The 22062-nt window shown below is 38.3% G+C and overlaps 1 protein-coding gene across 3 annotated transcripts in view; it reads right to left on the reverse strand.

Annotated features, from left to right (window-relative positions):
- The window catches only part of ANGPT1 (angiopoietin 1), a 254882-nt gene that overhangs the window by 109718 nt on the left and 123102 nt on the right, over positions 1 to 22062 (reverse strand). For 2 of the 3 annotated variants that reach the window (XM_019630086.1, XM_019630087.1), the window contains exon 2: positions 5415 to 5570. In XM_019630086.1, coding sequence (XP_019485631.1) covers positions 5415 to 5570 — 156 coding nt within the window. Of the gene's footprint in view, positions 1 to 5414; positions 5571 to 6420; positions 6440 to 22062 lie in introns of those variants that run through there. The other variant, XM_019630088.1, reaches the window with a different exon arrangement.

Genomic DNA, 22062 nt, shown 5'->3' on the forward strand with positions numbered 1-22062 from the left:
AAAATTAGATAATCCTAGTAGAAGAAACTTGCCCCAAAGAGCTAATGCACAGAAGTCAGAATGGAACCCAGGTAGTCTGTGTCTGAAGTCTGAGCTCTTTTCCACAAGCTCATGTAGCTATGCGCAAGCAGCGGTCCCTCTGGCTCAGAAAGGGCCCTCCCCTCAGTCAATAGCAACTGCTATCAAAATGGCTTCTCTTAGATTACCATGCGATCTGCTTGCTGCTGTTGATGTCATCTGACTTCTTCCCTCTCCCCACCCCAACACTAAAGGAGCACTGGCGAGGCAGGAAGGTGACCAAATTTCCCAGGCTCCTCCGAGTACAGAGAAAATGCTTTCATTCAGTGTTCTTATTCGGTCAGAACATCTCTGCAGTAGACTGCTTCTGTTCAAAGTCCTACACTGACCTGTCTGTGAGTATGTTTACCATCAACACACAGCCCTGGGGACATTGTCTCTAGGCTTGGAAGCACTGGGCTAAAATCCACAGAAATTAAGGGAATGATATCAGTTAACCTAATCATTCGACAAGTATTTATTGAGGGCCTACTGTGTACCAAGTACTGTTCTAAATCCTAAGCACAGAACAGTGAACGAGCCAAACAAAACCCATGCTCTCTAGAAGTTTCTGTCCTACTGCAGGGGTTGGCCAGCTTTTCTGTAAAGGGCCAGACAGTAAATATCTTAGTCTTGGAGGGCCCGATGGTCTCTGGTGCAACTAACTACTCAAGTCTGCAGTTATTTAAAAAGCAGCCATACACAACATATTAATGAATGAGTGTAGCTGTGTTTAATAAAACTTTATTTACAAAAAGAGAGGGCTGTTTGAATTTGATCTGTCGGTCACAGTTCACTGAGCCCTCTCCTCGTGGGTTATCAAACACTTATTCTAGACCTTGTGAGAAAATTAATTACCAGGCTATTTTCCTTGGATGATCCATCAGCAAATTTATTTTACTGCCATTTCAATTAGGCCAAGTTTAAATGTTTATTCAGCTTTTTTCTCATCCAGTTAAAGGTATCCTGTGGCTCAATTTTGGAAGTTATTCTTTGAAACCTATTTCTGCCTAGAGATTCAAGCTCACGGATTAAACCGTTCCTGAACTCCTTACATTTGTAGTTATAGGATTGAAATCCAAAGAACAGGTGTGATAGTTTGTGACTTCTGAAAGCAAATGGGAAAAAAGAGATTCGACATGCAGAAAACGTATTAGGGGAAATTCCTGTGGGGGAAAACGGGGAAGCCAGAGTTGGCTAGGAGTGCCTTTTGACTGGGAGGCAGGTCTACCCACAGTGAAGAAACTTAGGGCAGGAAGGGGGACTGAGAGAAAATGTTAGCCTTTGGGGCAGTTGTGAGAAAGTTTGGCACAGCTGCTGGAGAGCCCTTCGCCAAAGTCATGAGTCAGTGAATCCTACAGTTCCCAGGGGCAGGCCTCACTATTGCCACCACAATGTGTCATGGCTGCGAGTGGCGACCGGAACTTGCGGCCTCTTTATCAACACCATGATGGGTTTCAGAGCACAGCATCTGGGGCCATTGGTAATTACACTCCCCATAGTAGGAGATTGAAAAGATACATTTTTATGATGGTAAGGAAAGGCTCCATAGCTAATTAATTTGATGGAAAGTTAAGGAAAAAGAAAATGGTTTGGAAAAGTTTGCCACAGGAATGCAGTTGAGCTCACTGAGGATAAAAACTACTTTGCTTACTGTTGCGTTCTACACAGTAGCTATTAAAACGTCATGCATCATGGAGGTACTCCAAATATATCTTAGTAAATTTGATTAAATTCCATTTCCAACATTATGGTTCCCATGTAAATCACTGGAAACTGGAGGAAGCTTAGGCTCAGTGTCTAAGGAACTTCCTTAGGACAACGCTGGGTCCGAGGGTTACATGAGACAGTGGGCAGTCACGTGGTAAAATGGCCGTAATTGGTGGTGCCACCAGCAGCAACAGAGAAGCAACAGCACCTTCAATCATTTATAGAAAACCATTCAGTGGCTACTGCTATGTTCCCTTTACTGTTGCTTTATCTGATTTCCATAGCACCCTCTGCTTAAACCCATTTTGTGTCTATAACCTCAGCGAGAGAAAGGGATCACAAGAGAGGCTGCAGCATAGATGGAGAGCTGTTAAAGCCTGTAGGCTCTGATACCAGCCTGCCTGGGTTCAAATCTTTGCTCTCACATTTACTAGTTCTTCCTTCTGGGGCAGGTTGCTTCACCTCTCTGGGCTTCAGTGTCCATGTCTTTAAGCAAGAGATGGCAATCGTACCCACCTCATAGAATTAAACATATAATTAAACACATAAACATAGAATTAAAAATAGCTAGTATATGTAAAATTGCTTAGAACACTGCTGAATGCCGATAATTAGAGGTGCATTTTAATGTGGTTGTAAGTGTGCTTCTAATCACAACTGTCCTGAGGAAGAAATCAGAAATAGATGCTCACTACAGGAAGGGACGTGCACCATGTTTGAAACGAAACCCTTCATATTGTGCACTGGGAAAGGGGAACTGGAAGGAAAGGAGATACTGGTGCTAACCCATAAGAGAGTGGGAAAACACGGCAAGCTAGACTAAGGAGGAAGAATCAGGCATGGTGTTGGCCCCTGCTTCCCACCACCATGGCCGGCAGTGTTACTTCCATGTGCTCATTATCTGTCTCTATTCTGATCATGATGCTTATTGAGCACAAGAGTGTTTTTAAATGGCATCGCAGTAAAACCATGGCTCTAACACCTTTTGTCAAGCTCAAACCTAGAAGGTCAGCAGAGGACTGGAAAGCAATAAGTTACTTATCTTTATCACATCACCATGTGAAAGCCAGGGCACTAAAATACATTGCAAAACCACTGGCATTCGTTCCTAAAATAACTGAGGACCTGAAGTCAGTTTAGGAAAAGCGGCACTTGCCAAGCGTGAAACAAAGTAGGATGAATATAGGAGCAAAACTCTGGGAGCACACTTGCATAGCACAAACGGACATACTGGTTTATAAATGCTCATCATAAAATAATAGTGAGATCAAGGAATAAGTCAGGATTCATTTTGTCTACTTGGCCTGCATCAGGACTTGAGTGCACGTGGATAATGACGCCGAAGAAAAAAGCACGTCCTGCTGCAAAGGTTCTGGTTAGCACCACATGGGGACTCAGCCACACGAGAAGAATTTGAAGCCTCCCTCTCCTTGCAAGTTCTGACAATCTGTGATTTTCGAGATGTTTTTGAGGTTCTAGCTATCTTAAAATTCTTCTTGGTGCATCTCATAAGCTTTCATTGACCTTTACTGATAGCTTAGTTTTAGCTGCTCCAAACAGGAAGTAGAGATTTTTTTCCTATGAATTTCCTGTACAATTTTCCACAAAGCACTTGTGTTCTAGCCTTAAGGATGCGGAACAAGTTATCTCTTAAAATCTGACATAGGATGTGTCCTAACAGTGATTAATATGCTGACAACGGGGTTTGTTTCCCCCGCCAACTCCAATTCCTAAGTGGAAAGAGAATAAAAGTGAATCAAGAAGTTTCCTGGAATGAAAATATCAAAACAGAACTCGGCCATGTATGTCATAAAACTTATTATAACAGACATGCATAAAAATTTCACACATTCAATCAAGTAGGGTAATATTAATTGTGTATTTCAGTTTTTTAATATATAGAATGTTTTGTGGGAGATAGTGAGCATTCTGTTCTAATAAAAATAAGAGAAAATACACTCACATTATTTATACCACAAGAAGTCAATGTTCATATATCACCAAGTTTGCTTACTGTGATGATAAATGATCACATAACGTCTCATAAATTTTAGTTAAACTATGCAGTTTCTTTTCCCCATCCCCCATGGTTATCTGATGACAGTGTGCTATCATCAAAATATCAAAAAATATTTTCCAAAGCCTATGGGATTTATTGCTTCAATGCAATCCACATTTATATTCTCATTCAATTAGATAATTATTAGTATTACTAATCAAGAGGGACAGAAAGGGAAAGAAATGAGTGTCCCTCAGTTTGAGGACCAGATTTAATTCACTAGCTATACCACGTGAGAAAATCACTCAGACTTTCTGACCTCCTGCCAGCTCTAAATGGTTTTTCTAAACATCATTTATACATGGGAAAGTGGTTTGTGAAACACAGAATGCTCTATCCACATAACTTATTATCACTATTTCTCTTCAAATATCAACATATGATCTGTAATGGCATTAACGCGAATGAAATAAAATAGAAATAAGGGTGGATCTTATTTTTAAATTCATATTTTAAAGAAAGCCATTAGACTGAGGCAGTTCTAATGCTGGGTAGCCTATGTAAGGAAACCAAAACCTAAGCCAGGGTTAACACACGTAAATGCAAGAAAGTGAAACTTAAGAAAAACCAAGCACAAGCAGCCAACAAGGCTTTCCCAAATACTGCAAATACGTAAGCTACAGCCAATCAAATAATGGCTTTGCTTGCTTCCTGCATCTTTTCTATTGAATCCTTTCTCTTAGCTCCTGCAGTAGAATGGTCCTAGCCACTCTGAGTTAGGCACTGCCTGATTCCAACTGATGTTTATGCAAATAAACTCTTGAACATTTTAACGTGCCTCAGTTTATCTTTCAATAGTAGTATTTCAGCTTTGATTCCACAAATCAACTACACTGGGTTTTAGAATGGTAACTGAAATAACTATTTTCATGGTTCAAAAGCATATGAAGAGATCATCTTCTAGTCATCAAAAAATGATATGTTCACTAAACTGTAATGGTAGGTTTGTGACAGTGATGACTAAAGGGCATTTTGCTGATTTGTACATAAATATGATTGTACATAAATGCTGTCCATGGTAGGGATATATATATGTATGTATGCATGTGTGTGTGTGTGTGTATGTGTATGTATGCAGAAAGAGTATTAATTGACTCCACATTATAAAATCATGTGAATAAAAAAAAAGAATACATTCCTGATTAGTTCATTTGGGGTTTTCCTTCTAATCCACTGAATGCACAAAACCTCCACAGGTGCCATTATGGCTAGAGAATACTACCAGAAACAAAACAGGACAGGTCAATAATGTACATCAAAGGCACCAAATAGACCCAAATGATTATTTTGTTTGACACACATATCATATCATAGTTGGTAGCTGCAGTATTTATTTGAATTTAAATGGTGATTAATTCCTTTGCCAGTCCTCTTTTCATAAATACATACAAAGCTAAATATACCAACCCTCATTTAATAAAAAAAAATGCACAGCATGTCAGGTAGTCATTGTTATTGCCAGTAAAGAGAAGTGCATATGTTTCCCTAATCCCAGTGCTGAAATGTGCTCTGTGTTTATGGAGTAAGCTAAAGGAAAAACACAAAAGCCTTCCCGGTTAAGTCTGTCGACTCTGGCCTGGGGGCGTACCTGAGTCTCCACATCTGTCAGCTTTCGGGTCTGCTCTGCCGTCTGAGAAAGGAGGTTGGTTCCTATCTCGAGCATCGTGGCAGTGTGGTTCTGAACTGCGTTCTGCTGTATCTGGGCCATCTCCGACTTCATGTTTTCCACAATGTAATTCTCAATCTGCAAGAGATAAAGGAGAAAACATACCACACTGTAAACAAAGCCTCTCAGTTGGAGCATGTAATACATATTTACAATGACAAAACGAGACCCAGCTGGCCAATCAGCCATCTGGCGGGATCCTCTCTGCCTCTCGGGGACTTGGGAAAATGGGCGCAGAGCACACAGGAATCCAGTTGCTAACAAACTGCTAATGCACTGATACATGTATGCACTCATCGCAATCAGAATAAAAGTTTGTACTTGGATAATGCTGCTTTCTCGCTTTTGACATCATTGCATTTAATCCTCACTGCAAAGATGTGAGTCAGGCACAGATGGCCTCACTGTTCCTTTAATTTTATAGCTGAGGAAACAGAATCAGGGAAGGTCAATGACAAGCCCAAGGTCACCCAACAAGAACGCAGCAGAGTGAGAGTGACAATTTAAATCAAAATCTCGGTGCTCTGGTCTTTCCATTACACCATAGCGACCACTCACTCATCTCAGAAAAATTCAGCCTCCTGCATCCAGTTGCTGTAATGAAAAATGAAGACCATGCTGAGTTAGGGGAATGGGGCCCAGGGAAGGGCAGGTGCCCCAAACACAAGCCTTTAAGGGACAATTAAAGTATTGGCAACAGCATCTGAAATGAGCTGCAGAGCTTCAGAGCTGGCTAAAGCCACTCTCACTGCTCCTTTGTACACTCAAAAAAAAAAAAAGACAATGAAAGAACTGCCCAAAGAGCAGCATTTGCCCTTCTCGCCTTGGGTGGCATTTAGTCCTATTTATAGTGCCATCTTAGAGAATACTATGGTTATAAAATAAATGGTATGCCACAGGGGCCAAGAAGAATTATGCAGTGACTTACTCCGAGGGAGTGTGTTAGGCATCTGGGAGAAGAGAGCTCAGCCACATGCACGGCCTGATAAGTAACAGAGAAGCCTGCACTTCCCTGCTAGTGCATTTAATCCTCCCCCACCACTGCAGGGTGACTACATTTTATTATCCAATTACACATATGGGGAAACTGCAGCCCAGAGAAGGCAGGTCCAAGGCCACACACCACAGAAACAGCCAGACTTGGATGTGAGTGCTGAAGTCCTTAACTTTCATACCAACACTCTTAACCACTTGATACCTCTGCCAAGTCGTGCTTCACAAGCTGAGCTTCAAATCATTAACAGCTATGTGATCTCTACTATTTTAGTGAACCGTAATCCATCCATTATTTTCTAATCCATAGTAACATTATTGTCATGTAACAAATACAGTCTAACACTAAACTCCCCTTGGTGAAATTTTGGCAGTTGGCTTTCTAAACCCATTTCTTGTTTCTTTCTATATATCAAACATGAATCTGGCCTGAGCGAAAGAAAATGAGCCAAAATCATACTATTAATAAATTCTGACTTTGTTCTTGTTCAATATAAGGTAACTTTCCTTCATCCTTTATTCCCAAATTAGAAGTAGGGGCAACAGTTGAACCTATAAAAATTTGTTATAAAACAAATACAAAGTAGATTAGAATAAATACCTGGAAATTGTCTTCAAATGTAAGGTCTCTAAACCAAATGTTGGCCTTTTTCCAATTGAATGAACACATTTAAACAACAACAGAAGGGTAAAGGAGGGTGGGTCAGAGTATCAAGCACCTGTTAGTATAGATTCTGTATCATATGTTCCCCCCTTTCCTAATCACATCCCTTAACTTTCTTTTGGGAGATTATCTTTTCCTCTTTTAGAACACATGAGTCAGGTGAAGTTGTCTGACCCTAGATTCAGAAGGGGGTACATATTTGAGCCTGAAAACCAGAATGTTCTGCCCTTACTTAGAGAGAGCGAATAGTTCAAGAAGAGAAAGATATTGCAAGCAAGGCCACCAAGTCTCAGTTCTGGATTTTGTTGAACTATTTCACAAAAGAACTTCTTTTTCCTCTGTGGCTAGTAGGCTGGTAGCATATATGCCTGACACTGCATCACAAAACCAGAGCGAGCCTAAGAATGAGGCCAGCTCAGATAGATAGATAGATAGATAGATAGATAGATAGATAGATAGATAGATAGATAGATAGATAGATATTGGGTTGTTGGAAAAGTTATGATGTATTTTTCTATGTTTTTCATTGCAAAAATGTGTCATGATTTTTCCGACAACCCAATAGATAGATAGATAGATAGACAGACATACAGACAGATAGATAGCTAGATAGATGATATAGATAGAAGGATATCTTTAAAGTGCCTTGATCCAGTCATATTTTTAGCCAGATCCACCCTTAGGCATTCAGTTGTAAAGTGTGTGATCTAATAATCTCCCCTTGAGCAGCCCACTATTTTTTTCTTCAAACATATTGATTTAGGTTTCTAACACAACCAAAAGAGTCTTGATTAATACTTTTGATGGATGTCTTATCAAAGAAAGCCTCAGAGGCAAACATTATCAGTACGTATGTTTTGCTTGTCCAGGGAATTGGGGGCTGTATGTGAACATGCATACTCTCAAAAATGGCATGTATGTTTCCATCATGGAGATAATAACTATCATTTATAGCTGACATCTGTCAATTGTCTACTATGTGGCAGGTACTGAGTTAAGTGTTGTTTTTTGTTTTGTTTTATATATAATGGCACTTAACCTCACAATTTTATGTGGTATGTCTTACAGCTGTTTTATAGGTGAGACTATTCAAGCTTGGGAAATTCACAACTTACCCAAAAAGAAACAAGAACTTAAATTGCAGTGCCAATCCATGTTCTTTTTTTTTAAAAGACATTTTTTTAATTGGGGAATTGGGAGAGGAAAATAGACAAGTTGCTGTCCTTTTGTTCTTCAGTCTAGTTGTGGAGGACGTCGCTTCACTGGCCCATGTTAGCATTATCATTGTGCTCTTTCTAGGTGAGGCAGTCACTCACCAGCCATTGGACAGCCACTCATAGTGGCTCACAGTGGCTCACAGCAGCTCACTAAAGCTCACGCCTGCTGCCAGCCAGCTCCACTGCAGCCTACATCATCTCTGGCAACTCACGGCAGCCCAGCTCCAGGTCGAGCTGTTGTTCACCATCTTAGCTGTAGAGGGCGCAGCATCACTGGCCCTCATGTGGGAACCGAACTGGGGCCCTGCTGCTCAGAGCTGGTGTCCCAAGCCAACTCCTAACCAAGGTGCAACTCAGCCGGCCCCCAACCCATGTTCTTAACCTCTAACCTACTTAGCTTACACTACTTAATTACTTTATGCATTTCATTATAAACCTTTTATGTTCATTAAAAAATTACATGGGGAACATATCAAAAGTGCAGATGGAGGTACAACACATGAGAATTCTGAATCAGAATTTGCAAGGGTATCTCACTAGGAAACTATATATATTTTCAAAAGCTTCTCACTGTAATTCAGATTCAGGCAAAGATGAGTGCTTCTCGAGGTGTGGTCCATGGAATAACTGCCTGTATGAAAAATGTTTGTGAACAGTCTACTATGAGATGAATGGCAGAATGCAAACTGGTGTTGCTAAGCTCACTGTTTATTGAACTTATACAACATATCTACATATACATATACATACATGTATTGTAGCAAGACTTCCTCAATGAAGAAAGTGATGCTTTCCTGATTTAATTTACATTCTGGTGCAACTTTCTTACACTGTTCACAAAATGACAATTTCCTGGAGTGCCAGTAATTTAGGCCATCAAATTTATTCTGCTATGTCAGATTCCCTGCTTACCAAGAAATTTCAAATAACAACTTGATTCCCTATGTAAATTTCTCTCCTGAAAAAAGAATTCACTAATCAGAGAGCTCCAATACAATCCGCTTGATAATTATACATCAATTTCTTATGCAGTGGGTTAGTAGGAGTCAGTTCTCAGAGATTGACTTGGTCTGGGTGTAATAATAATCATGCGCCCCAGTCTCCACAGAGGAGAAAACTTCTGCATAGGATGACTACATCAAAGTTCAACTGCTTTGTGATCCTATCTATGTTAGATTCTATCTATCTATTGTATCTATCTATCTATCTATCTATCTATCTATCTATCTATCTATCTATCTATCTATCTATCTATCCATCCATCCATCCTGTACTATTGGGCTTTTTGAACTATAAAAGTTAACACCAGCAAAGCGAAATACCTGCTTTATGCTGGCATTCATCACAAACATCCTCCAATTCTGCTGACCCTGTTGCAGAAATAAAGTAGGTCTCCAACCTACTAAAATTCTTATTTGGGCTGCCATGACGAGTAACATAAATACAACTCTAATTATTTTTTAATCAAATGGGGCTGCTTTCTTTAGGAGTAACTGCTTTTTAATGCAAAAGGTAATGGCACATTTAAGTAGCAAAAACCAGATGTAGTTGATTTAAAGGCTGAGGAGGGAGGCAGAAGTCAAATAGACAATGTGTGATTAATAAGCAGGACTACTTTCATCTTATCTCTAAACATTCCTCCGTAGATGTGTAGCTACAAAATCCATCTTGCTGTGCCCCATCAGCCAGGCTCAGGAAAGTTCTATAACACATTTGAATGTCTTCACATATTCCCTACTGGTTTTAAAAATATGTATACAGACTATGATGGCTACTTCAAGGTTCAATATTTTATAAACATCTAAGATGTGAATTTTAAGCTTAGAAGTTGCTGAGCACAAGAGCTGATGGGTTATAAAGTAGGACATTCCCAATCTGAATCATACAATTATTTGACTATACTGCCACTCTCAGTGTCTGACTCCAGAGTTTTATTAGTATTAGCCAAAATACTATCAAGAGGATGGAGGATGTGATTTGAAATGAGATAATGAACAATAAATGACGGTTTTCAAGTGAGGAAATAATGTTACATTTCTAAACTAATTTAGTGTTTACAAAGAGCTTTCATACACATTGACTTGATTCTTACACCAACCTACAAGGGGTGTACTGACTGCATTTTATGGTTTAAGAAATGGATGATCAGAGACAGTAGATGACTTGATAGAGATGAAAGGAAGGACTCAAATCTTATCTTCTGATTTTCCACTAGCCTCAGAGTTGTGGGAACTACTCCGTGGTGGGATTGGTTGGCTGGTTGATGGACTGGTTAATTTCATTTTTAGCTAGCTCACTGAGAATTCATTTACTTATTCCTGTGAGAAAAACAGGCATCATTAGAAAGAGATTACTTCACTTTGCTTCACCATGTTGGCGGCTAAGTTGATTTGAGGTGAGGTAAAAGGTTCTAGGGCCCGGTGTGTAGAAAGTTTCCTTCGCCAGCACTTTTAATACAATGGATCATTAAAAATCCTCATTGATTCCTACCTTTTTTTCTTCGTAGGTAGTTTATAACATTTTTGTTTACTTCTGTCTATTCTATTTCTATAAACTATTGTAAAATATAACCAATGGAATAATAACAGCAACAACAACACACTGAGAGTCTACTAAGGCTAGGTACATACCAGTATTGCAAATATGTAGCTCATTGGCTACTTATAATAACCCAGGCACTGTATTAATAAGTGCTTCATAAGGAAACAGGCTCAGGGAAGTTAAGTACATTGTCTATGATCACACAGTAAGTCAGCAGAAAAGCTGATATGGAAAGTGGCTAGATGGCCCCACAGGTAGTATTCCATTCCTAAAGGACAGTCACCCATCAAATACAATAACACTACCACCAATGTCACAGACAAGTCCTGGTAACACACAGCATTCATGCAGGGAATATATAAAACAAAGGCTAAAGAACTGATGATGTAAAAGTTGTTTAAAGGTATCTAATTTCTCAGTGTTTTATTTAATCATTTTCATACTGATTGATGGCTATCATATCCTGGGAAATGTTATAGGTGATGAGAAAGCCAATATGCAGTCAACTATATTACAAACAGCATTATTAAATAGAAAAAATATATATTTTTTAACAAGTCAAGAATATCAGTCATTTGTAGTTCACTCATGAATTCCTTGCCCATGTCTTTTGACCAATGCCTAATAAAGAATTAATGCTATCACTTTCTATTATGAGAGAGGGTTTGGGGAGAGCTCTGTTACTGAGCCTTCAAAATTTCTGCTGCTTCATGTTCATGAGAACCAAAATCTGTGTGAGATTATGACATACCTTGCATGTGAAATGAATTCTCTATCATTTCACTTCAAGAGATCGCTTCAAGGGATCTCTTAAATGACAGCATATCTTAAAGCACAAAGAATAGAATTTCTGCATGTAAAAAAAATTCTTAAGAAAATAGCATTGTAAGCCCTATAAAAATTGACAAAGGCATCGTTCACTTAAAATATGTTGTAGATTAAGTGGACTCTCATTGAATGTTGGTGCATATGGTATTACTCAGTTATGGCAAAACAGCCATGAAATAAAGTAAAAGGGTAAATATGGAAAGGCAATAAAAGGTAAAACAATGCAAAAAATGCCTTAAATGTTGATGGTTTGATCTAATATCATTGTTTCATAAATCAGGGGCAATATTGAAAAACTAGGTTTATGGTTTTATAAAAAAAATGGCTGAGGCCAAATATGTTATTTTCAGGAATTTCTATTATTAGGTTCCCCTAGTGTACTGCTCCTTCTACCAACTGGAGAAGTATAATTGTCTCTTTAGGCAACCGATCTATTTTGCTGACATTTAAAATAGTTTCTGTGCTGATACGTGTGACATGAGTCCCATTTCTCATTTTGGTATCTGAAGGAACACTTACTATTTATAGAAGAAAGAAAACCATTAGAATAAGCAAGCTAGATGAGACATTAAATATTATGAGCTCCAAGGATCTCGTTTTATAGACATGGTGACTGAGGCTCAGAAAGGTTATAGAAGGCAAGGTGAAAAAAACTAATTAACTTCAGATGCCAGGCTATGGCCACTCAGTGTGAACTCAGGCTTACATCGGCAGGCTGAGACAACAACATGACGGTAGTAGATTTGGCCCACTTCACATTTCTTTCCCAATTCCAGGCTTCTTGGTACTTGCTTTACTTCTGATGGCTCCTCTTTCCAATACCAAGTCATCACCATCAGTTTTGGGGTGTGGACCCTGGTTCCTCACTTGCCATCTCTGAGGCCCACCTGGTGCTCCTCAGTCACTGAACCTCAACATCCCGGATTTTATTCTTTCCACACAGCACCCCACAAAGTGGCCACAAACCAGGAACAGATTCTAAAATTAGTTCAGGCGTATTAACCCTGCATCAGTTCAATCTAGTCCTAGCAAATATGTGATAAACGCATCCTAAGCCTGGTGACAGATATTACATGTACAAAGAGTTGTCTTAACAGAAAACAGACAACGTATTATATAAATGGGTCATTTCAATACACATGGTGAATGAATACGCTAATGGAATTTACCTCTGACTACATTCTTTCCTGTAAATATTCTTATCTCTGTCTGATAGGGAGAAACTCTCAGCTACGGACATTAATAGTGCGAGGGAACATTTATTACACCACCTCCAATGGAGAAGTAGCAACACCACCACTGAGGCAGAAGGGCAAGCCAAGCTATCAAGGGCATACCAGAAAATCCTATATGAACAAATTCTTCTACAATCATTTTCCTTTGCTACGATTCTTTTAAGACCACATATTTGTGGCTTCTGAAAGTTGCCATATAGTGTCCCATATTTGTGCCAGGACCCAAGAAAGTCAGACTTTCTTCATATAAACAAAAGAGATGTTTCCTGTGCCAAAGCACATTTTATTAGCCTGGCACCTCTCTTGTACACCCACCTTCTCAACCCAGATAGAGTCAGAGTCATGAAACTTTAAAAATCCTTCTAAGCGTCTGCTTAATTCTTCCCTGTGTGTTTTTTAAAGGCAGATGGTATATAAAAAGCATACCCTGCCAGGAGTCGGGTTATCTGGAGTCTAATCTAGGTAATACTGCTGATGGACTCCATGAACTTGGGAAAGTCACTTAAACAATTTAGGTTTCAGATCTTCATCTATGAAGTGAAGGGCTGGATTAGGCTATTTATAATGTCTCTCTTGACACTCTCCAATTACTTGACTGAAAACTTCCTTTACACAATAAAGTATAGGAAGGAGTCTGCAAGAGTTTCATTTTTATTTATCATAGAAAAGCAAAATATGAATGTATATATCTATGTCTATAAAATACATAATGCATATCCTTATTGGCAGTTAGGAAACAATGATATACAGACCCGGTAGAAAAGCCCTGCCTCCAGTCTCTAGAGCAGGCCCATCTGTTTTAAGATAAGGAGCTAGAATTTCTGATTCCCTTAATCCCCAGGCACCATTCTGTCCAAAATATAGTCCTTGTCTTTCATCAACACCATCTGGCTTTCTTCCTACGTTTCTTGTATCAATAAATGGCACCACCGCCACCTACCCATTCATCCAAGCCACAGGAGTCGTCTTGACTATTCCTTGCCTTCATGTTTTACATTCAGGCAGGCTGTGCTGCTCCTGTCCCTTGAACGGTGCCTAGACCCACCGCTCGCCCCACTTTCCTTTCTCCCCACCACATCTCTTTATCCTCACTGGCACTGACTTAGGTCAGCCTCTCATCGTTTTTCTTCTGGATTTGTTAATGGCCCTATAACTGGTCTCCTGACTCCAGACTTGCTTCCTCCAATCCATCATCCATGGCGTAACCAGGGGGATCTATTTAAAACACAAATTTGGCCTTGTCATGCCACTGCTTACACTCTTTTCAGTGGCTTCCACTACCTGTAGATAAAGGCACAACTCTTTAATTAGTACAGAAGGATCTTTATGATCTGGACTTGGCCTCCCTCTTCTTAATTGTACCCTAGGTTGCAGTCACACCAGTTTTCCAAACATGGTTATTTTCTTTCGTTTCCATGCCTTTGCACATGATTTTGCTCTGACTGATAGGTTCCTCTCTATAATACCCTTCCTTTGTGTTTGTAGAGCATCCCGTGACTTTTTCTTTTTCATGTTAGCATTTCCCACCACTCCAGGACACCATTAGCTCCTTGAAGGCAAGCATCATCTTGTTCAGCTTGGTATCACTTAGTGCCTGGCACAGGAGAGTCCTCAATAATATTTAGTAAAAAAATTAATGCATGAATGAATGAACTTGTATATGAAAATGCTAACAGCCTCCAACTGTGAGCATGGCTTAGTTACATTTGGCTCCTAAAAGTACGAAATGTCATATTGCAAATTATTAATAAGCCTTTTTGAATGCCAACGGGACCCAAGGTAAAGGATGCAAAAGTAGATAGTTCTGAAGACAAATATCCTAACTTACTGGACCACATAACTCCCTCTTGTCTGACTATCTTCCCTCCTTTTCTCACTCACCTCTTTTATGGCTAATTATTCAATTTAAGTAAAAACCAGTAAACACATTGAAAACTATGTTTTAATCACTGTGCTATACAATGACAGCAAAAGAATGGCTAAAACTTAATTCTGATCTCAAGATTGCTTAATAACACAAGTGTGTAACAAGTGCTGCAATAAAGGTACAAATGTCCCGCCTGCCTGACCTGGCAGAATGAGGGAAAGAAAGAATCCTCTAAACGAACGAAGGAAAGAAGTCTTCCCAGAGGGAGTCCCAAACGAATATAGCATGGAGGGCATCGAGTTCTTATGTCTGCCTTCATACACAAAAATGTGGCCTGGAAAACCTGGAGGACGAGGGGACATAGAATTAAGCTGAAGGACTATGACAGCATGCAAGCAGCTGTGCTCGCTTAGGCAAGGTGACTTCCCTGACCACCTCCTGGAATACACTGTTCAGGAAATCAACTGAAAAATCAGCCAGAAGCAAGGGCATTCCCTCGAGGCCACACGCACAGGGCGTGGGCATGCTACTGCATTTTTAATATGAGATTCATATCAAAGATTTAGGTAGATAATTTACTTGCACTTTATCATACTTTCAAATACACTAAGCATCAAGTTCACCCCTTTAATAACACATATAAGTGCGTGTGTGTGTGTATGTGTGCATTTACTTGCACATACGTGTATATGCTCTCATACACACACATTCGCAAACTCCCAACCTGTGTGTTTCAGGCTCTCCATTGTCACTTTGTGGTTTTGTTCATTTCACTGAAGTTTATTTCATTAAAGGCCCATTTTAAATAACCGGTGCATCACTTCCCTTTGGATGAGGGGCAGTTTATGTCAAATTTAATCACTATAGATAATGCCTGTTAAACAGCAGCCTGCCTAACAACCGGGAAACCTTTATCCCAAATTCCGAATTTATACTTTGATGACAGAAAAAGTGGAGAACCACAAAACAACTTTGTACACATTGTTTTCATAGCAATAAAAGTAATAGTTTTTAAATAAAAAAGATACTGTTTCAAATAGAAGACACTGTTTCTTTTAATTTAATCCTTTTTCATTTCTTGTTTATCTAGAATGAAATTTAACCCCATGAATGCTACATATAAATATATTCCAGTTCACTTAAAAAAAGAAAGCTTTGACATTTGATCTAGAGACCACCCCAGCAGACAGTAGGCTGTGAGGACTGATGCACTAAAAGAGACTCATCGCAGGATAATTCTAAGATACATCTGCAAACTACATTTTTTGCTCATATGACAAATGACAGTGATGCAACTGAGCAGCTTATGATGTTCATCTTTTAAAGAAAACCTTCTACATTAAATGAGACACTGCAGGACAAATCATGCAATTTAAATACTCAGCAAATCACATAAGGTATTCAGTAACAGAAATTCAAAAGCCTTAATAATTAAGAGATTTATAGATTTTTTTAGAAATATCATTACTAGATAGAAAATTGCCATCATTTTACTCTGGTATTTCATATGAAATTGCAAGGTATTAGCACTTAAAATCTAACCTAATTCCAATAAAACTCATCTGTTCAACATTCTGACTTTTTAGGCTATTACTTTTCCATATATGCTGTTTTGGTTTTTGTTCTTGAAATAAAATTGCTCTATTTATCTTCCTTCTCTTCTGAAATATCTCTTAAGTATATGGTTGCCTTTTTTTTAATTAACTTTCATTTTTTTAAACAGGGCAAAAATAATAGTAAAAGAGTGTGTGTGTGTGTGTGTGTGTGTGTGTGTGTCTGTTTTCTCTACAATATGGGATTACTCAATGGAATGTACCATAAGTTTGTACAGGCATAAAACTGTCAACGTCATTGTATAATAAACATTCCAAAGCATTATGTGTGAGGTCTGACTAATTTTTCCTGAATAATATTTGTTGAGTAGTTCTTATTTTAAATAACCCTTGGTCCAAGTACTGGAAAGATTATTAGGATGAAAATAGTCATTCAAAGCATAAGAAAGGGACAAAGATTGCTGACATCATATAAATGAAATAAAATCCCTATTATTCCTCACTTTGATCAAAGGGCTACAGACACTGAACATTGTTTCTTCCGTCACAAAGGCCATTTTGGTGCCTTGGCGATGCTTGTTATATCTCAAGTGCTATTGGAATGGAGCCCGAATTAACATTACAATGAATTAGTCTCTTAGAATTAATCACACACCAGAAGACAGAATTAAACTAAGCATGAGTAATGCTATAATACCTGCTCCCATTACCACATACATTGCCAGAGGAATTTTGTAAAAGTCCATTTTAAAGACTCACTAATCTAGTTTTAGGAGCTGTGGATGACCTCACAGTGTTCCTTCTGATTTCATTCCTGTCCCCAACAACCAATGACCACTCACACCCTCCGATTTTTCACTCACTGAAAAAAGGCTGGTCTAATTTTTTGAAAAGTCTAAATCTTGGACTCTTGGAAGTATTTTTAAAATCATGGAATACTGATAATAGACTACAATTAAGATTTAGCAGATGTCATTTTTGACATATTTTCTTTGAACTTGTTTCTTTTTTAGTAAGAAATACAATGTAGCATAGACAATCAAAGCACCTCCACACACACACTATAATTAGTCATTATCCTGAAGTTGATGAAGACTTATGCTACATAGGTGTATACCCAAAATAATAAACTATACCATTTAGTATGTTTTCAAGATTTATAAAAACATTACCTTATTTGTATTGCCCTTCAACTCTTTAAGTTTTTAATCAATATTATGTTTTTGAGACTTAGACATGTTAGCAATGTAGTTTTATTACAAATTATGGGACAGAGTTAGGTTTAGTAAACTTTACTGCTAAAAAAATAGTTTTGTACCCCAAGGCCTGACTTACTGTGAAGAGAAGAGTACACATGCTAATTAGATCCATTACCCTGAGTTCTATCTGTGTCAAAAGAAGGAAAAAATTACTCCTCCGCCTCTCACAAAGCTCCTAGGAATCCTTCTCTAAGGGACAGAAGGAAAGCTGTGTGAAGAACCTTTCCCCATTTATAGACTGGATCTCCAGAACCCATATGAATAATTTTTATCTTTGGTAAATGCTTAACTCCCAGAGACAGCAATTAGGGGGCTGAGAAAGAAACAGAAACAAGGAAACAGTTAACAGAACTAAAAATGGATTCTATAGTCCTTCTCGTAAATTACTGCATTAAGATTTTTAAATAACATGACCACAATTATAAAGACAGCCCTCTCAACTTCCTAGGCATCCTTCCACTGAATAGATTGTGTAGTCTAGATTTTAAGGTACAAAGTGACTAAAAAGTACCCACTTTACAGGGCTTAAAACAAAACAAAACACTTTCTGCTCAACATAATAAGTAGCATACAAAATATTTAGCACATTGTCAGTTATGGTAAGTGCATTCAGACACGTTTGTATGCACTAAAAAAAGAAAAAAGAAAAAAACCACTGAATTGTGAAATTGTGAACAGTGCCTACTTCTGGCTGACGGGAAAAGAGGTGATTTTTTTTTTTTTGAAATGGTTGGAAATTTTCCACTTTCTTTAAGAAAAATGAGAACTCAGTTTTATAGTCAGGAAAAAAAAAACATACAGAATGAGAGAAAGACAGAAATGTACTTAGAATGCATTCACTCAGTGGGAAACTTATAAACATCTGGCAGTTTAGTGGCAGCCTGGTCAGAGCAAACCTGGAAAATACCACTGTGATGGGTAAATGTGCCCCACTGAATCTGTTGTTTTTTTCTCATCCACTGCTATCCCGTTTTGTGGAAAGCTTACCGCAATAGCCATTGTTTGTTGAACACTTCCTCTGTGTCAGCCAATGAGCTAAGGTTTTATACACTTCCTTAAATCATTGCTCACAGCAGCCCTTTGGAGGAGATAATGTTACCTTCTCGTACCACTGAGATGGTAGAAGTTCTGAGAAATTGAGTAACCTGATCAGGACCACTGTGCCCAAATACTGGAGCTGGTATTCAAGCTTAAGTCTGTTTGATGCCCAACTCTATTCTCTTTCCACTTCAGTCAGCATCAGCTGCTTGGTTAGTTAGTGTGAGGAGCACAAACAGGCTGTTTCCTGCCCAAATCTGTCCCACTGAAGTGTTTTGTTTGACCAGCTTGTTATTTTTAAGTAGTGTCAAGCCTTCAGCCAGGGCGTGTAGTCTCCAATTAGCTACTGCTCCTAACCCTCTCGGACATTAGACTCCTGGTCCTTTGGGCTCTTAAGGTAAGCTGCCCTGGTAAAAGATATTTGAGTTGCCACCAGTTTGGGCAGGGGGAGAAATAAAGACCCAAACATCTGACTATTACCTTCCAGTGTTAAAAACAAAACAAAACAAAACAAAACAAAACAAAACAAAACAAAAAACCCTCTTTGTTCACTTATTCCCCTCTTTTAAATACAGTGAAAAGTCCCCTTCACCACTATCATGCTTAGGAATATTGAAAGAATGATTGGGTCAATGTGGCCTCTTTGAGGCCTTCCTAAACTGAGCATAGAGTAATTATTTTATATGACAAGGTGACTTATTCTTTCCTCAGCTCCATGATCATGTGCTATTTATGGCCTCATTAATTATCCTTGCTGAAAAGTATTGGTATTTTCTTTCATTTAGAGATACCATCTTCATATGGCATATGGGTTGGTATCATGCTTGGGCTCCTGTTCATTACAACATCACACCTTCAAGAAAATTCAAATTTCAGGTAAATACTTATTCTAATGTTCATATACACACACTGAAAACTTTTTCTCATGGAATGCACTCTAATATTATAATTTTAAAAAAGCTTACCAACAAAATTTCATCAATAATATTCAAACAATCCTTTCTTTGGGGAATAAATGTTTTCTGAGTTACTCAATTAAAGCATGCTGAACTATATCCAAATTGAAACTGCTGAGCTGAATAATTTCTGCTCAGAAAAATGTAATGGTTAAACGTAAAGTTGTATTTACAGCTAAATATGCTTACAGAAATTTTGCAGATTCATATATTCACATAGAATATTTAATTAGAATACATATATATGATTAAGTAGTAGAACTGTAACTGTTTCCCCTTGGAAATGCTATGACATAAGTAGGTGTAAGTTTACACAATAGTAGATTAGATATTGACAAAGACATACAGACACACACACATATGTGGGTATGTAATTATGCATGTTTATATAATATATACATTTATATACTTTTTTATATGAGAATAAACACAGTTCAATAAACATTTACTGAGTCACTTTCATATGTTTTCTATGTTAACAGGCCCTGTGCCATAAAGATATAAAGATGCAAATGACACAATTCTTGCCTAGTCTCTGTCTGGTGAGAAAGACAAGTATATAAATAGCCAACGTCATTATAACGTGCTAACTGTTAGAATAAAAATAGCCTGTACAAGACTGTGAAATGTACACCTCAAGTTTATGAAATCCATGACAATTTTATTCCATAGACTCATAGAGAAGAAAGAGTTGGGTAGATCTTCTCAGTTAACTCAATGTGACTGAGTACAAACATAATTTGAGCATATGCTTAATCAGCCTCTTTCTGTCCTGATGTGCAGTCCTTCCCAGCACTCGTTCTCAGACTTCAGTTTCATCATGACCTTTTTAATATTAAAATTATATCAGTGTCATTATTTCCAGGAAACCATGAAGCCCAAACATTATATATCCTAGAAGGTTACATTCTTGACTTCTTAAAGCCAAGGATTCTCATGCCATAGCATGAGATATGTTATATTAAAAAGTCATGTGAGTTTGCTGGAAAAGCACCATCGTAACAGGAAATCACATTTATTTGCTCACAATTTGTTCATCTGTAAGAAATGGAGAGTCAGAGAAAACAGGCAATTTTCCCCAAAGACACACAGTTAAATAGAGTTCACAGCAGAACCAGAATTCTCTCTCACCTGCCTTGTCTAAATCTAGAGCCTATTATTGTACAAATACACACCCATGCTTATCAGCCCAGTTGTAAGGGTCTCTTATACCAAAAGTTAAGATTCCTTATGGTCTACATCATTTCTTCCAAAGTGGGAGAAAGATATTGGTGAACTTGAATCGGCAGGTGGAACCCTTAGGCAGGTGGAATCCTTAGAAACGATGGGCTATCTTTAGAGTAGTGTTGTGGAGAGCTCCAAAAATGTGTCATCAGGAGACCTGAGTGATTGTTTTCAATTAACAGCCATGGGAACTTCACAGCCTTTTACTTCTCTGAGATAAATATTTCTCATCAGTAAAATCATCCTGCTAATTATACCTGTTCTAGGTATTTCATAAGTTTGTTGTAATGATCAAATGGAATGTAAGTGAAAACACTTGGTCAGCTATAACACACTGTGCAAGCGATACTTTGGTCTGGAGACAAGCTGAGAGAAGCAGTTTGAAAATCTATTAGAAGTGTGAATTCTCTGGTGTAACTATATATATAGCTATATATATGTATATATAGTATATACATATATACTATACGAGGTCTGACAAAGAAGTTCACAAACTTGTTGCAACGATGTTGCTAACCTTTTTTTTTATATCAGAGGGATTATTCATTATGAATTTGTACCAACTGGACAAAGAGTTAACCAAGTTTACTATTTGGAAGTGCTGAAAAGGCTGCATGAAAAAGTTACACGATCTGAACTTTTGCCAACAATTCATGGCTCTTGCATCACAACAATGTACCAGCTCACACAGCACTATCTGTTAGCCAGTAAACACATAACTGTATTGGAACACCCTCCCTACTCACCTGATCTGACCCCCAATGACTTCTTTCTTTACCAAAGATAAACGAAATATTGAAAGGAAGACATTTTGATGACATTCAGGACATCAAGGGTAATACAATGACAGCTCTGATGGCCATTTCAGAAAAAGAGTTCCAAAATTGCTTTAAAGTGTGGACTAGATGCTGGCATCCATGTACAGCTTCCCAAGGGGAGTGCTTGAAAGGTAACCATAGTGACATTCAGCAATAAGGTAGGTAGCACTTTTTCTAGGACGAGTTTGCAAACTTAATTGTCTGACCTCGTATATATACGTCACACACACACATATATATAATTATATATATATAGATAGAGAGAGAGAGAGAGAGAGAGAGAGAGAGAGAGAGAGAGAGAGAGAGAGAGGAAAAGCAACTTACTCAGTCACACAGCTAATTAGTTGCCAGTCTAAAGGTGTCAGAGTCCAATGCTT

The sequence above is a fragment of the Hipposideros armiger genome, unplaced genomic scaffold, assembly GCF_001890085.2.
Source record: "Hipposideros armiger isolate ML-2016 unplaced genomic scaffold, ASM189008v1 scaffold_889, whole genome shotgun sequence".
Lineage (NCBI taxonomy): Eukaryota > Metazoa > Chordata > Mammalia > Chiroptera > Hipposideridae > Hipposideros > Hipposideros armiger.